Below are 17,917 nucleotides of genomic sequence, written 5' to 3' on the forward strand. Positions count from 1 at the left end.
AAAGTCAGACCACATCTTCTTTCACCAGAAACTCTTCAGACAGACCTTTATGGTCTCTCCTCCACAGGAAAAAAAATCTCAGTATAGTGGCTGATTATGTCAATTGTTTGTCTGTAAAACAAGCACAAAAGTATGAACAATGGTATGAATTTTTATTGGTCCCCCCTTCAGCAGAAATCTTAGAAATATTCAGCCAGGCGTGTCAGATAACAAGAGATGTTAAATCAAGAGTTCATTAGTAAATCAGATTAGATTATAGACACTAAATTATCTATAACTAATGTCACAAATGTTCTAATCACTTCAGCTTAATTATTTACATAGGATCTAGTTCATAGCTCTGCCATTCGTTCATGAAGCCTGGATAAATGAAGTTTGAATCCTCTGCAACTCCAGACTGTGGTGTGAATCCTCCTGTCATAACTCAGGAATAGACACATTGCTTAGCTAAAGTTACCACAGCTTTAAATCCTTGCACCTGATCAGAAGTAGCCATCCACTACACTGAGATCAGTTTTAACCCACATCACACTTTTTCAGCCAGTTTGACCTGCTCTACATTTTCTGTACAAACATCTGTTTTGATGGTGGTTTAATGAACTCGTTTTGATCACATTCATTTAAAAGCAGAATATCACCATTGCTAAGATCCAATACATAAGTTATAATGTAAATTAAACGCATTTTAATCTAACAGGAAAGAAATGTCACTGGTAGTTATACAGACTGGTAACTTTCACTGAATCTTTCTCCAAATATTGTAACAATGTGTAGTTCCCTTCCCCTCCTTTTGAGCTCTCCTTCCATTCAAACAAAGCCAATTAAAACTGTGAATTTCTGACTTCCTTTTCAGGACTCATTTATTTGGTTCCTGGCATAACAACTACTTTACTAATGGTAGTTATTTTTCATCCCATTGGTAGTTGTTTTGCTTTGCAGGCAAGTGGGGTCTCAATTCTGGAACATTTTTCTCAGAATTACTCCATAGGGAGTTTTTTCCATCTGGGGAGCTTGCAGAATTGAGCCCTTAACTATTAAAGAAACATGATTTCCAATGACAGCATGTTTTCCTCTCAGGATCTACAATTTGAATTTTGATGACACTAAATCTGATATTTATAGAATTTAAAATATTTTGAAACAGGTTTCAGTCTCCTCCCCAGGAATGTGAAAACTTCTGTTCTGTTCAGTTTCTGCATTCCAAGTTCCGTCGAGTTTACATTATTTCAACTGTTCATAAAAAATGTGAGTGTGTGCTATTTCTTCAGCAGGGTTGGTTAAGTCATGGAGAAGGAGCCTGATTTCTCACTCTCTTCCGGGAATGATAACCAAAGTATGATGAAACATGTGCACTCTTAACAGATTTGCAGTCACACTGAAGACCTTTATTTCATGCTCCAGAGTGGTCAAGAATCTCTTTCAAAGTGCACAGAGCTGGGCAAGCAGAGCCATTTCCTACTGCTTGTGCCAGACTCCATTTCTTACACTTGTACACATAATGTTGAACCCCTCCTCATTTTTTTTCTTGTGAGCTAATCCATGGAGTACTTCCAAAGCATAATTAAAATCAACATTGATTTCACCATACTGCCATTGGAAATACTGCTTGAACAGTTTTCATGCATTTGCCTGTGCAGTAAAATGTGCCAGTGGGGTCTGGATTTTGTGGAGATCCAGATAATTTGAGAGCCCAAAGCATGACTTTGGATTGGGTTGGCCCCTAACATGACAAGAAAACAACCTTAAATACAAGAACCAAACACAGTTTTGAATGGTGAAATTAGAGAGAAATGCTCAGAAGGATCTGAATGTTGTTGTTCTTTAATCTTTATTGATTTTTTTTAATCTGTTAATGAAATCATTTTACATGTCCATATTTTTTAAATATTTGTCTTCCAAGTAAATCTGTCAGAAATCGAAAAATACTCACAAATATTTGAAAATTAGTTTCTCTAATTGGTCAACATTTTGTTTCTACTTCAGACATTTGAAATTTCATTCAGTTGATCTGTAATTCTCTTTCCTCTTTCAGAAAAAAAGCATTGTTTCAAACCCCAAAATTAACACTTGTCATTTTGAAAACTTTGCATCTAAAAACTCTGATGATTTTGCCATGTTTTCAGAATGAAAAAGAGCGAATAATTTTATCCAAATACTTCCTTTCTTATGATGGATTACAGACAAATCAGCATTTACATCTGTTGAAATATTTTGGTGAAAGAATTCTCACCAGATCTATAGCCAGTATTCCTTGTCTGAGGAGAAATAATAAAAAGAAAACTTGAACTTTTATATTCTAGACATTAAGGTTGTGTTCCACCTGTCAATATATCAAATTTCTGTAAGCCTGGGGTCTCATCTTCACCCTGTAACAGATTTCCCACATAACCCTGAGCAGCTTGATAAATTATCGCTCTTAATTCTCCCCTCTTCACTTTTTTCATCCCTGGTTAACTATTGCCTACTAAATGCATGGCAAGGCAATACATTTTATATAAGGCCAAATTAACCCCTGAAGTGCCCTGGCATCCTCACAGAATGAGATCAGCTGGCCAGAAGCTGTGGGAGGGCACCAGCACCAGCCCTGAGTGGTGAACAGGTTATGCACTTCACATTTAACAGCCCTTCTCTCCCACAGCAGTTGTGCAGGGAAACTGGCCCAAATCTGAGCCCACAGTGCCCCTCTCCCAGAGATCAGCCAGCCCTACTGGTGTGTACCCTCCCTCACATCTCTCTTCCACCTTCTGCCCTAAGGAATGATGCTGCTCTTCCAGTCATTCCCATCTGTTCCCAGGTAAGCACAGCAAAATGCTCAGGAGTGAATTACATGGAGATGTAATGGAGACTATTGTATGGACATAACCATGGAAATCTTGGAAATCTTCAGGGATAGAAGAAGGTTTTGGTTTGCATATCTGTGTGTGGTGACATCCAGGACCTCTATGCAGATGTAATGGAGACTATTTTATGGATGTAACCATGGAAATCTTCAGGGATAAAAGAAGGTTCTGGTTTGCATATCTGTGTGTGGTGACATCCAGGACCTCCCTAACTGGGCTTTGCTCTCCAGCACACATCATGAGAAAACTGGAGTGGATTCCAAGTTACTTCTTGCTTTCTCAGAAGAGGATCCCTAACCACACCATCAGCATCCTCGCTGATGTGTGATACATTTGTGTTTGCCAGCATTAAGATCATAGCCAAGATGGGTCCCATTTTGCTATGCTAAACACATAATAAACCATATTTCTTCTTTAGCATTTTCTCTTGGACATAATATTTAGGGCAGTGGCGTCACTGTCAGATGCTCTTGAGAGACGTGCTGCTTACTTGAAATTAAGGGTAGGAGCCATAGATCTGCTTCTGTGAGCAAAATCTGTGGTGATGTCAATATACTGTGGAGAGATTGCACAGCAGGAGTGAGTGACATAGATATATTGACAGCTAGACAAGAGGTGCATAGGCATAGAGGTGGGTGAATAGGAGGCTTGATAAAAAGATTTACTCTACAAATAAATCTAACCAATATATTAAAACACAGACCTTGAACAAAAATAATGGAATTATCATCATGTTGCAGTGTATTGTGCCACTGAGATATGAAGAAAAGGGGATATAGGAAACTTCTTTAAACTTTGTACATCACCAGCTTAGGTACTACCTCCCTGCAGTAAAAGCATTTCTGTATGTGCATTTGGGAAGACAACAAGGCAGAACACATACAGTAAATACTGCAGGAAAGGGTAAAGAAAATCCACATCAGTGGTAGAAGAATTGGACAGAATCCCAGCTTATGCTTGAGCATGGAAGAAACTACACAAGTCCTGATGACACTGTAAACCATTTCAAAGTGGGGGATTCTAAGAATGTGAAAGCAATCAAAGCCAGAAATACAGCCTAAAACTGCACGTGACACAATGTGAGCTGTTCAGTGTGGGGCGGGAGGGAATCATGTCAGACAGAGCGTTAAGCGTTGGGAGAGAGGTAATGGAGGTAATTGAGGCACCAGCACCAGAACTATTCAATAATAGATTAGATAAGTAGTAGAAATAATGTAGGGGAATATCCTGCATGGCACAGGGAGTTCAACTAAATCACCCAGGAGGAGAATAATTGCAATTATAGATTTGTTCCACCGCTACTAGAAAAGAGTGGTATCAGGTGCAAGTACTAATTTTATTAAAAACTAAACTGGAATGTACACACTCTCAAACATAGACAAAAGCATGTATAATCTATTTAGGAATTAAACTCAACGCTGTTTCACAGATCTATATATTATTGTGTTAATTTTAATTTTTGCAAAGCTGATACTGTGTGACACTGGAAAAGGATTTCATCTGTAAAAGATAAGTCACTGCTCCTTCATTTCATTCATGTTGGAAGTGTGTTATATTTGATTTGTGAATCTGACGTTTCATTGTAGGTTTTTTATATTCATAAAAAATGGTTTGGAATAATCTGAATATATAAAACAGTCTGAAAATACAAACTGTATATTCTTCTGATCCTTGTAGTAGAAAGCAGAAACAGCACTGGAAAATTAGCACAGACAACCTTTCAAATGATGCAAGAGCTTCTCCTTTAACCATTTCTAAGAGCCTGGTGTACCACACATCTCAGGTGCTGAACCCAGCAAATTAAACCATGTGTTTCTTCAGGATTTTTACAGAGAGAAGGACTCATCTTATTTTCAGAAAAAAAAAAAAAAAAGAAGAAGAAGAAGAAGAAGAAGAAGATCAATAGAGACTCGTTCCAAGACACTTGACTTACTTTGGTATCAATACCCCAATGAGTTGCTAGATGTGTTACTCAGCCTCCAAGCAGATCTGTGAGGACCAGGATAATCTAGTCTAGCCTGACAATAGCACTTCTTCAAAATGCAGCTGCAGAGTGAAAAGCCACATGTTTACATATGCATTCCTTTCAGAAGCTGCCAGAGTCTCTCCCCAAATTGCTTTCACTTTCAAAGTTTCTGCGTTTGCTTACAGCAATCCCCAGCCAGATTTGCTGTGCAAGGTGCTTTCAGTTCAAGTGCTGTCCCCTGCCACTGCTGTCACCATCCCAAGTAACCCCTTCCACCCTGAACTCAGAGAATTCTACAGAAAACAGGAGGATTCATTGATCCTGGCGTCTGACCCAGGGCAAAAGATTTTTCAATAAAGGCACAAGCAGGCATATGAGAGGACATTTCCCCATTGATTTAGATCAGAGTCCAATGACAGGACAGAGGGGACTGATGTCTTAACTGTATCAGTCATCTGGCATTTCTGATAGCAATGCTTAGAGACCCTGTCTCCCTTGAGACATGCAAGTGACTGAGAGATTGAGTTTCATTAAAGGTGGCATTTGTCTTAATAAGTGAGTTGTTAGTTTTAATACTTATTTTCAAAATATTTTGCATTTCTAAATCAGATTTGAAAAAGAATCATTATTTTGTTATAATATTCTACTAACAAAATAACACAGTGGAGATGCTGAGAAACAGTCTGAAAACAACCTGTTGCTTGCCATGTTTTTAGTTCTGTGAGCTTCTTAATATGAAAATATAACTGAATTTTCCAAATTTTTTACAGGTTTTATGATGCAATCTGTGTGTTTACAATACTAACCATACTTCCTTTTTAATTTAGCTGTTATCTTTTCATCTATTTTGCCTCCATCCCAATTTTACAACTTTGCCACATGGTTATTAAAAGCTTGTTAACACAAGGATATATAAACTAGTGCCATTCTCCTTACCCACTTAAATGTCAGGTTTGGTAGTCTAGGGAAGCAAACACATATGTGAAGTAATTATTTAATAATGGAAATTGAATGCAGATATTTAGTTACAAATCCACAAATTGCAGCGTATTTTAAAAACACATGCACATCCTACCACATAACATTTCCTACAGAGTAATTAGGGCTCTTTGCATCTATAATTTCACATTGATGACTCTCTAAGCAAACACTAAAATTACACAGTAATATACCATAAGAGCTCCAGACTGCTTCCCTTGTGCTGCACAAAAAGGCAGAATTATGTCACTGTATGGGACACAGAAGTCATCAAACAATCCTACGTGTACAACACGTGGAAGACTGTTAAAACTTTTTCAAGCATGTAGAGTTGGTATGCTAAAGCACATACAAACATACCTGAAAATACAGGAGCACCAGGTATTTCCTCAGCTGATAATTGGGAATCAGTGTAAAGATATTATAAATCTGTTTGCATGAAAGAACATGGGGATGTTCAGATCTTTATCAGTGCACACAAAGGACTCACTAAAACTCAGTAAGACAGTGAAAGATTCTGTAGACATTGCTACAATTGCAAGAGTGACAGATATTTATCCATGGCTCTCAGCTATTTATTTCAAAATAGATCTAAGCTTGTCATTTATTTACAAAAAAATGAGAAAAATTGAATATTTATATTGTCAGGAGTAACTTAAGGAAGTGTACATTTCTCACAGTGAGTATAGTCTATACACATGCAGGCTGATCTACATCTCCCAGAGGACTGGTATGCAGACAACATTCTGATTAACTGGCAGACACATCTTTCTGATTTGAACATTGGTATCAATTTAGAAAGATATAATAACTGCATACAGGGATTATTTTTTAGTAAAATATTTTTGTTCATGGCGTTTAGAAAGAACTAAGAGCTCACACCAATCTCACAGTCATGTTGGCCCTGTGTGTAACTTTGCTTTTCTCATTAGTGGTCACAATTTAAACTTTGAGTGTTCCCAGATAAAATCTATAGGCAGAACTGAGGTTCCCATAGCTACCCTATAACTGGTTGTTAAAAGAAATGAGGAGCTGGACTGGCAGATTTGGGGAGAACAGCCAGGATGAAAACAAATTGAGATTCAATCAAATGTTGATCTTCATCAATTATTAAATTATGTCCCCACTTGATAAGAGCCATGCTGGCTCAATAGTTTAATTCAAAGTAGAAGGCAGCCATGAAAAATAACTTTCCTATATGATTTCTTATACGATGCATCCTCTATAAAGGTTATACTTCTGCTCTCTAGATCTAAGTGTGAAAGTAATGAAAAAATCAAAACTGTGGGAGAGGCTGTGTTGTTTGATAGTGTCACTTCTTTCTGTGTAACAATTCACAAACTGATGAAAAACCTTTGAGCAGGCTAGGGTGGCTTCTGCTCCAACCAGAACAGCTCAGAAATCGCTGTCCCAAAGGACACATGTGACTGCAGCAGACTGAGGAACCAAAATTCAAAGGTGGGTCTGTACAGTGAGGCTTCACACAGTGTTCACAATGAGGTTTTACACAGGCATCACTGCCACTACGTTTGTACTCAGAGTCCCCCATCATTTCTGGTCTGGCACAATACCCAATTGTCCTGGTAGACTCGTGGTTTGTAACTGCTTTATTGGGTTGCTGACTCCAGGTACACCTCTTGCTACTCTGACCACACAGCTGCTCATAAAAGCAGCTTCTGCTGCCCACCAGGGCCAAAAAGTCTCACAGCTGAGCACAACAAAATTTTGCTTGAAAGTCTCTTACCTGCTGCTGTGGTTCTGCCCTCCTTAGAGCCACTTTCAGGCATGTCCATGCCTTCCTCTCCTGCTTCTTCTAATTGCCTGCAGATTTTCTGATCTTGCAGAGTTTCTCTGCTTGTATATTCTCAACTGCTTATTGTGCTAAATAACTTGATTTTTATGATACAGCTGGGAATGCTGTGCTGTGTTCACAGGGGACATTCCTTTAAGGTTTTGTTGGTTTGGGTTTTTTTTTTTCCTAGAATGTCTGCTAATGTTTTCTGGTCTCCATTGGATTTTACATAAAGATCATCACCAATGTAACTGATGTGTGGAGAGCAGAGAAGAGGCAGATGTGATTGTTTCCTCTGTGCACTGATTACATTGCAATCACCATTTCCCATTCCAGAACTCACTGTTTTTCTCTAGAGTTAAATTATTCTCTGAAATAAAAGGCTTTCCCCTTTTAAGAACAAAGCACTTCCCAGGTACTGCAACGCAGAATAGGACAAAAGATAAATATTCCTGAATTTATGCTCTTTTGATGGATCCTATTTTTAGTAATAAACACTTCACAGGTTTTTATTTTAAGCTATTTATATGATCTCTAAAGTGACAGATGAACTGGATGACAACCACATCTCAGGATGCAAGAGCATGTTCAACATCAGTGTTGAGACAAATGCAAATGTACATTTAGGTTCAGGCATTTCCAAGCCTCTCCAGTAAATCCATAACTTATTTTTTCAATATGGTTACTAATTTACATTGCAGCTATGAGGATGTTATAACTTCAGATTCTTCAAAAAGGAAAAATCTTAAGGATGCAATCTGACAAATTCTGCTCTGAGTCAGACATATTCTACAGGTCTCATCCTTGCCTTCTCACCATGTGTTTGTAAGGGAAAGTAGAATCAGGCCAAGCCCAAGTTTAACCTGCAAAAGGAGCCCACTGCATATATTCACATGAATAGGAAAGGGAAATAAGCTATTGGCTTTCCAAAACACAGTGCAGTTAGACCTCCACTGCACAGAAGATGCAGAGAGATCATTTTTGCTGTGCGCCTCTCCAAAATGATTTATTCCTGTTCATAATGATTTTGGATCATCCATGTTGTTGTTTTTCTGGGATTCTGCAATGAATTTTTATTTTCCTTAAGTTTTATTAATCTTGCCTAGAGTCAAATTAATCTCTCCAGTGAGATAAAGCTATGAGTCCTGTTTCTTTGTCTAATTCCTCTATTGTCAGTCATTGGTGGCTTCCTTGCAGAACATGAAACATTACTACTTTTTGGGGTAACACTGCTAGCCTTCCTCTAGGCAGATGAAACCTTTCTTTAGCATACAAACACAGAAAATGTGTAGGAAGTTCAATCCTTTCCTTAAAAAATGGAAGAAAAGACAACTTATCATTTCAAGTTAGCAAAACAAAACAAAAACCCCACAAAAACCCCCAAACAAACAAAGAAAAAACCCCAAATCCATGAAAAGGGGAGAAGAAGAAGCAGGAAAGTTTTCATATTCTAGATCAACACCTAGTAAGGCCATAGAGGTGTGCTGAGTGACTCTTCTCTCTCTAGTCTGTAGCACACCTTCCCTCACCTCGTGCAGGTGAGTCCCAGCCTGGTCTGGAGCAGAAATCTCAACAGCACAGGGGTCCACAAGGCTGGCACAGCATCCTTGTGCTGGCCCACCAAGGTGTTTGTGTATGTGGTGATTAGAGAACAACAAAGAAAAACAAAACAAAATGATGACGAGTGTCTGGTCCAGCCTCCTGATCACCAGACGCCAGTGGGAAACCAGCCCTAGGGGAGTTTGCTAAACCTTCCAGCAGAGCAGATAAGTGAGAAGGCTTGATCTCCAGCAGGAAAAAAAAATTGAATTTTCTAATTCTCAGCACACTTTTATAAAAGAAAAGTAATGTAATGTGATTGATCCTCCTAAACTCTGGGAATTCTACAGCATAACAGGTGATATGAAAATCATGTTTTCTGGAGCTGCTGCACTTAGAATGAGCTTTGTGAGGCTTTTATGAATAGGTGAAGGAGAGAGAGATTAAGCAGATTTTTTAAGCCTTTTTAATGCACTCTTTCAATGAGTAATGCGTTTGTGTTTGCATCCAACTGATTTTTAAATATCTTTTCCTGTTGATAAATGTCATATTTAATTACCGTCTCTCTCTCTTTTTTTTTTTTTTTTTTTTTTTTTTTTTTTTTTTTTAAGATTCAGGCACCAGGTCTTAGTCTTATCTCTCTTTCCTATTCAGTTTATAGAGGATTCTGAAGGAGCCTGCTGGTACATATGTGCCATGCCTAACACAAGGGATCTCCCAACACAGGCAGGGCTTCTTGTTATTCTTATAATCTTAAAAGAAAATAAATTATATGAGCTTTTGATAGACGATGTGGAAAAACCCTTCTCAAGCAGTTGCACCACCTCTTTTTCATTGTGCCAAACCTTTACAGCATCTCAGTTCCAGCCACTGATCAGCTCTAGCACTGTTTGGAGTTGGGATTGGTTGTTTGGTTTGGTTTGCTTGTTGTTTGTTTTGGTTTTTTTCTTTTTTTTTTTTTTTCTCAAACTCCTTGCTAGCTCTGTTAGAGGTTTTTTGATATTTGGGGGTTTGGGGGTTTTATTTGGTTTGGTTTTTTGGTTTTGGTTGGTTTTTTTTTTATTGAAGTTTGGAGTTTTTTGGTTGAATGGATGGTTTGGGGGGTTGTTTGGGGTTTGTTTGCTTGTTTTCTTGTTTAGCTCTGCTGTGGTCTGTTTCATTCCTTGAAGTCTCTCATCAACAGGTTAGCCATACAGTGGCTTGTAGCAATCTCCTGTTGTAGTAAGGAGCAATTAACAATTGCAAACACAGTTGTTTCGAGCTGTAAAAGAAATGTCAGTAATGTTCAGTGTGATCAGCATTGACTGTTCGGCTGGGAATCCCGACGCATCCTGAATTTTGTTTTCTTCAGAGAAAACCCCCTTGCCCCTGTCCGTGTCACCCTGAGTAGCACCAGTTTGGATAATACTTCTGGCCGGTACTCTCAGAACCACTTCTACCTTGATGGAAAACGAATATTTTGGGGTAGTTATTTACTTCGCCTGGCTACGCGGCTGTTTCGGGAGCTCGTTGTTCATTAACTCCTAATGATCGGGTCCGTCAGCAACAAGTGAAACCTGACCGCGTGCTAACTCCTCTTGCCTGCAGAAGTACTTTTCCCGTTGTTTCTATTGAAAAAAAAAAAAAAAAAAAGCCTCCCCCGTTTCCGTGGGTTCGCATTTTCCTTCAGTTGCTTCTGTAACTCCAGCAACAATTTGAAAGGAAAAATGGTAAAGCAGGGAGAAGACTGAAAATGGTTCGATAAATGTAGTGAAAAGTAGATTAATTGCAGAATAACAATTTCTTATATGGTTGTTTTTCACCACGGAGATGTAGGAGGCTGCAGTCATTTGGAAGGACAGTCTTTAAATAAAGTTTAGTTCCATGTTAAAGAACTAAAGGAAGGGACTCTAGTGTATAGATTTTGCATCTGATTAAACTTCCATAGGTAGGGATTTAGAAAAAGGTGGATTTGCTTCTATTGGTATTAATTAATCTGGTAACAGTAGTCAAATAAGGGGATATGGACATGGAAAACATTAGAACAAACAACAAAACGAAGGTTCCGAAACAGATTATCCGTTATGAAATATAAGCAAACAGGAACCATGGGCCATCACTCTGGGAAATGTGTTTTTTAGCCACGGAGCAACTCGCAGACTCAGAGGATTTTAATTTCTTTAACTATCACTATAAATTCAGACAAGAAAAGAAGTTTGAGTCCTGCTGTCCAGACCTTCCGTTCGTCCCCTGCACCTTCTCGGGAGCGGCAGTTTGGGGAAACCTGAGCTATGAAGTGGCCCCGGCAGGTCCCCTTAAGCCTGTCCACTTGCTGACACCACCCTCACCACAGCCTCGACCTTTTTTTTTCCTTTTTTTTTTTTTTTCCAGAGCAAGGAGACCTGTGAAACACCTCTTGCTACTTGACACTGATTGAAAACGGATTAAAAAGCGAGAGGAGAGGTCAAACAACACTCCTAGATCACGGCAGCGGCCAGAAAACTTCAGACAGCCGAGACAAGCGTTTTCCCGAGTTCGGCTGGAGCCAGGCTCGGCTCCCGGCTGCGGCACCTCCCGGGCTGGGAGCGGAGCCCGGCAGCCGCCCCGAGCCGCGGGCATTCGGCTGTGCCGGGGTCCCCTCGCTGGGCTGGGGGATCCTTGGGCACCTGCATCAATTGCCCACGGAAAGACAAACGGAAGAGTGAGAAAAGGAAAGAAAACCCCTTCTTATCTAGCCGAAACAACTAGGGTTGTTTTTTCCCCACTGGGAAAATCGATGAGCTGCCGTTCGCGCATGCAAGGGTGAATTTCGTAATGCCACGCTTGTGTTTTTATTTTTAAATTGTGCTCTTTATTTGTAAAATAAAAACCATCGATGCACTCTAGGAAGTATCTTTCCTTTGATACTATGACTATTGAAAAGGCAGGAGTTTCAACTTTCTGAAAAGGTTTATTTCCAACCTTGGGATATAAAGCGTGTTAACTTAGAAACCAAAGGACGACAAAAGCGTTTGCAAATTTATATGTAGATAGATATAAAAAAAATTTAAAACCCCACTTCTTTACCCTAGGATAGCAGGTAAAACCGTCCCACGACATTTCGGGGGCGGGATTAGCACAAGAGACAGCTGGTCATGTTCTGTAAAAACATCACACGGCCCCCAGTCTGAGAACCAGTTAGCACAAAACGTGTAAGAGAGGTCTTGGGGTGTTTCTTCCGAAGGGGAAAAAAGCAGGAAAGTCACAGTTTAAGAACCAGATCTGAGGAAAGGAGTCTATATTTTCGTAATGTAAAAGATGGGGAGAAGCTACTCGGAGGGATGTTAGAGGAGGAGAGTTAGAGAAGCACAGAGCGGCCTTCGCCATTACCAATCTCTCTGAAACGTGACTCGGTTCACGGTAAAGCGACCGCCACGGTGCTTGGGACAGACACGGGGACACGGCCCCCACGGACTGAGGCAGAGCATCGGCCCTCCTGTAAAACCCCAATGGGATAATTTGGAAGGGCGGCAGGCAGAGCACGTCCCCGTTTCTTTGGTGGCTCCGTGTTATCTCCTCAGTCCCAACCACCGAAAAAGAGCTGCAAGAGGGAGAGCGGCTTGGCACCGCCCTTCCGAGCTTTAGCAACGTGTCGGCAGCCCACGGACACGCGTGGGGGGAGCCCGGGCGGCCCCTCCGGGCACCGGGTGGCGGCTGTGGCGAAGACGGACACTCCACCAGCACAGCGGGGTCATAAATAAAATCGGGGCGGCCCCCGGCAAGGCAAGGTCGGAGGCCAGGGCTATACGTCCCCGTCCACCAGGCTGAAGTGTTTGCCCGGCCCGGGGAGGCAGAGGTAGGGGATGGCGCTGCCCGGGCAGAGCAGGGGGAAAGGCAGCGGCAGCAAGCAGCGGCTGAGCAGGGGGCTGTCCTTGTAGAGGGACGGGAAGGAGAGAGCCGAGGCGGCAGCGGGGGGCTGCGGCTCCCCGGGGGGCTCGGCCGGCCCCGGGCCCTGGCCCTCGGGCTCGGATGACATTTGTCTCTTGAGCTTGTTGCGGCGGTTCTGGAACCAGATCTTCACCTGGGTCTCGGTGAGGTGCAGCGAGGCGGCCAGCCCGGCCCGCTCGGAGCTGCTCAGGTAGCGCTTCACGTCGAAGGTGGACTCCAGCTGGAACACCTGGCTCTTGGAGAAGATGGTCCGTGTCTTCTTCCTGCCGCCCGCCGCCGATGATCTGCCGTTCTCCGCGCCGGAGCCCCCGGGCTCTCGCGGCGGCGGCTGCCGGGGGAGCCCCTCCGTGGGGAGCGGGGACCCCGCATCGCCGCCCTCGGGGCGGAGGCCGCGGCTCGTCCCTTCTGCCCGGAGCCGGCGGGGCTCGCTGCCTGCAAGGGCAAAGCACAGCATCAGTCCCGGCCGCAGCCCGCGCCCCCGCCCCGCATGCACGCACGGCCCGGCGGAGCGCAGGGAGAGGGTGGGGGACAGGATGGGGAGGGGGCTGCCGAGGGCTGGCCGCGGTCCCACAGCCTCCAGAGGGGAGAAGAAGGGTGAGGCTCTTCCACAAGGATCCAAGGAAATCCCTCTGCCAGCTGTATGACAGGAAAGTGAGAGGCTCCTGCGCACGGGACAGAAAGCCACAGGAGGCCGGGAGCGGGGCACAGCACCCTGGAATCAGGTTGGTGCGTGTGCGGCATCTCCCGCGTCCGCCCGCGGAGCCTCCCCTCCTCCTGCGTGTGCGTGTGTGTCCGTGTGTGCGCGTGTGTCTCTGTGTGTGTCAGTGCCTGTGTCGGTGTTTATTTGTGTGTCTGTGTCTGTGTCTGTGTTCGCGTGTGTAAATTTGTGTGTGCGTGCCTGTGTCCGTGTGTGCGCTGGCCCGGCCCGGCCCGGCGGCACTGGGGGTGCCCAGGTACCGCCCGGGTGGGGGCCGGGCTGCGACCCGACGTGCGGGGCAGCCTGAGGCTCCGTACCCGAGTCGCTGGAGCCTTTACTGGGGTCTTGCTCCTCAGGCCCCTCTCCCTCCTCTTCCTCCTCGTCCTCGTCCTCCGGCAGCGCGCAGCGGGCTCTGCCCTGCTCCCCGGCCGGGCGGCGGGGCCCGGGCTGCAGGATGCTGTCGATGCTGAAGGCCGGCGGCGCGGCCGGGGCCGGAGGAGCTCGGCGGCCGCCCCCGAGCTGCACCATGGCGCGGCGAGCCGGGCGTGTCCGGGCCGGGCGTGTCCGGGCCGGGCGTGTCCGGGCCGGGAGTGTCCGGGCCGGGAGTGTCCGGGCCGAGCCGAGCCGAGCGGAGCCGAGCGGCGGGACTGGCGGCGGCGGGAGAGCGGCAGCCGGGGCGGAGGGAAGGATGGGTCCGCAGGAGGAGGGGTCGGGGTGACGGAGGGAGGGGATGGAGCTAGAGGGAGCCAAAGGACTGAGGACGGGGGGAGCGGTGCAGGGGAGGGAAGACTGCAGAGAGGAGAGGGAGAAGGAAAAGGAGCAGGGACGAGAGGGAAGAGGGGAGGAAGGGAGCAGGGGCGGGGAGCACGCCGAGGTGTCCCGAAAGGCTGCCCCGGGCAGGGAAGGGCAGGGCCGCCGGCCCTCCTGCCTCAAGCCTTCCCTGTGAATGGGCGGAGGGAAGGCAAAGAGGAGGTGGGATGGCAGAAGGGAGATCTCTGGATTGAAGGAGAAGAATGGAGGGAGAAGATAGGGAAGGAAATGCAAGGAAAAGCAGCCAAGACAATCAGGGAAGGAAGGAAGGAAGGAAGGAAGGAAGGAAGGAAGGAAGGAAGGAAGGAAGGAATATAGCCAGAGTCTCTTCCCTGCAGTCCTTTCACCTGCAGACTCTCAGACTGAATAACCATGGCTCCTCTGGGGAGAAAAGGACCCTTTTCCCCTCCCAAGGAGCCCCGTGGAGTCAGGCCACCCCAAAATCCACACATAACTTCCACACATTCCCCCCACAGCTCACCATCCCCTGCTCTCCCCGCGGGTCAGCAGAGCCCTTCTGTAGATCTCAAATGAGAGAGTGCCACCGGCTGCGTGGGGTGTGTGAGTTCTCCAAGGTGTGCCTTTGGGAGCTGGAGAGGCGTTCACCTGAGCTGTGCAACCTGGGGAAGGATCGATGTGTTTTTGTCCTATCTTGAGAACTTTTGCTTCCCACCCCTCCCAGCACTGCAGCGTTTAAAACCCGTTTGCACCACTCGAGGCAGGACCCCCAGCGATTTTAGAGCCGCCATCCGTTGTGTATCACAGGGAAACCTTTCCCTCTCTGCTTCCCCGTGTAAAGCCAGGAAAATGCTTCCAACGGCTTTTAGTGCGAGTCTCGAAGTTTCCACCACGAACACTGCTGAGGAAAGGCGAGAAGTCCTTGAAAAAGAGCTGAACAATAGAAGTGTTAACAGGCATTTAGAAATTGTGATGCTAGAGATTCCATGAGCTAAAATTAGGGGCATCTTAAGGTCTTGGACTGCGTTAATCTTTAACGCACTGGTACTTGAGAGAGCGGGTTTCAGCTCTTTTTCATGATTTTTTTTTTCACTTTATGAATGCACTAAAATTTTAATGCAGCCTTCTGCTGGAGACCTGCACATTTTCCACCAGCCGAAGAAGAGATGTGTCCATCTTCTATCAATGCGATTATTGGCCAAATACCCGAACTTGTTGCACTTGTCTTGCAGTCTCCTATATGAACTAGGCATTTTATCAGGGCAAAATATTCATTTGAGAGAGCGAGAGGGAAGGACCCAGGAAAGAGTTACAAAATGCGAACAAGCAGCTGAAAACATAATTTAAGAAATTTGGTCTCAGATGGTAAAACTAGGAGCATGGGAGCCTTGGACGCCAGGTCGGGTCGTTCTTTGCGCTCCTGTCTCGGCCTCCCTTCGCGCTGTCTGTGAGCGAGGCACATCCCAGGTGTTCACATCTGCTCTTGCTGCAAACCATTTCCCTTCTAGTTCCAAACAGAAAAAATAAATCCGTCCTAAAAAAGGCGAATGCCTTGATTCAGTGTATTTTCCTAGAGGATATTTTCTTGAAAAAAAAAAAAAAGTGAAAGTTGGAAAAGACAGAAATAAGAAGGAAAGTGATGAAGGAGACATAGCTTTTACTACCCCATCTTTTCTTCACCACAGCCCACTCCCCGAGCAGTCCAAGCCCAGCCCTGGGAGATGAGGTCCAATAACACCCTGCTGGGAAAGGTCTGTCATCCATTCCCAGCCCCATTTGGCCACTTTTCAAACCCGGGTTTATTTGGTTTTTATTCGTATTTTTGATTTGGTTTGGATTCTTTTCGTAATTTGTTTATTTTTCTTTTTGTTTCCTTGTTTATTGATTGGTTTCGTTTTTTGGTTTGGTTTGGTTTTGGATTTGGTTTTGGTTTTGTTTGTTTTTCCCTGACAAACTTTGTGCAGAGGGAGCACGCTACAGAGCTGGATCTCTTCAGAGATCCTGGGACAAGATGGAATCAATTCACTGGCCACAAGAAGATGCGGGGGGGGATCCGGGTTCTCCCTGCAACGAGTTCTACAAGCCAGATCCATATCGGCCTCCTCGTGTCCTCTGCTAGGTCCCTCTTACCTTCAGGGGAAGCTAAAGACCAACAGGTAGAGCACAGGTATCCTGCACAATCCAAACAACCACCTGCGAGAGTCCCGCTACGGAGGGAGCTGGGGTGGGCCGGGGAAGGCAGCAGAAACCCCCGGGCCCCCTGCACACCCCCAGCAGCACAGTCCGAGCCTCCGCCCCGCACTTGACCCAGAGTTTGTGTGGGAAACAGGGTCCGACCGGGCGGATGCGCGAGAGTCTTTCCCAAAATTCAGGAGCTTTTTCCAATGAATGGTTCCCGAGACGCCTGGAGCAACCCCGGGAAGAGATCCCTGTGGGCAGGAGCAACTTTGGCCGCAGCCTTCGCGTTCTGCGGGGATCAGAGCGAGCAAAGAGGGTCTGGGGTCAGAGAGGCCGGAGAGTGGAAATCCCACGGCCGCCCCCACCCAGCACCGCTCCCCACCACCGCGGCTCCCTCCCGGGCTCCAAGGGCTGTCTGTACAAGCGACAGCTTTTCCTGCAATGGGTGGAGGTTTTCCGACGCTGGTACTCTTTTAGCCCACGCTTCATTTGCATTTTATTTGTGAAGAACCTCGTTGCCTGGGACGCGTGAGGAAACGGAGGCCAGCACCGCACAGAGGCAGGGCAGGAAGAGCCAACCTTTTCCTTTCAGTAATGTAATCCTGTAGTAGAAGCTAACACCGTGCAGAGTGGAAACATTTCACCTGGGAAAGCTTTTTACCAGAAATCACTCGTCACACATATCTATATTTCCATTTTAGCTCAGAGCACAAAAAGTCTCTTACTCTGAACCTGATGGAAATGAAATCTGATTAGACGGCACAGAAACGCCAAAGAGTCTGGTTTTGCTTGGTTTACAGAATCGAGTTTGGTTTATCCCCCGAGGTACTCGAGGGTAAAAGTCCCTCCCTGGATTTCACATCCCCTTGCAAGTACGACCCTGGCGCCTGCGGGCACAGCGGCAGCTCGCCGCGCTCCTTGAACCATCTCGGTGCTCTCCCGGGACGCAGCCCTGGCGAGCGCGCCTTGAACAGAGGCGCTGTCCCAAAAGCTCATTCAAATCACCAGGCTGGGTCGGGCACTTTGGCGCTGCTGGTCGCTAAATAAAACTCTCTTTAGTGGCTCAGCAGTGCTGGACATGGATTGCGGGTTGCTGTTGTGGGCCCCGCTGCTCCCCCCTGGAGCAGGCAGAGGTTCGGGGCAGCGGGGACATCCCTTGTCTGCGCCGGGCATCCCGGGGAGGAAGCGGGGGAGAGAGGGCAGAGAAAACGGCATCACCGGAGGGAAAGCAGCTCTCCCAGGAGTTCCTAGGA

The 17,917-nt window shown here is 45.3% G+C and overlaps 1 protein-coding gene across 1 annotated transcript; it reads right to left on the bottom strand.

The window, feature by feature from the left end:
• Window positions 1-12,875: 12,875 nt before the first annotated feature.
• Window positions 12,876-14,246, bottom strand: LOC120511605 (homeobox protein HMX1-like). Its single transcript, XM_039728904.1, has 2 exons — window positions 14,036-14,246; window positions 12,876-13,453 (listed from the first exon to the last, which is right to left on the bottom strand). The coding sequence occupies exons 1-2, from the start codon at window positions 14,244-14,246 to the stop codon at window positions 12,876-12,878; spliced, it is 789 nt and encodes a 262-aa protein (XP_039584838.1).
• Between the last annotated feature and the right edge of the window lie 3,671 nt (window positions 14,247-17,917).

Source organism: Passer montanus, unplaced genomic scaffold, assembly GCF_014805655.1.
Source record: "Passer montanus isolate IOZ18808 unplaced genomic scaffold, ASM1480565v1 scaffold67, whole genome shotgun sequence".
Taxonomy (NCBI): Eukaryota; Metazoa; Chordata; class Aves; order Passeriformes; family Passeridae; genus Passer; species Passer montanus.

Bases quoted from the DNA above. Each gene is read 5' to 3' on its own strand.
- LOC120511605 (XM_039728904.1), bottom strand. From the start codon at position 14,246: ATGGTGCAGCTCGGGGGCGGCCGCCGAGCTCCTCCGGCCCCGGCCGCG. The intron at 13,454-14,035 runs GTACGGAGCCTC...TTGCCCTTGCAG, and splicing joins TAAAGGCTCCAGCGACTCGG to GCAGCGAGCCCCGCCGGCTC.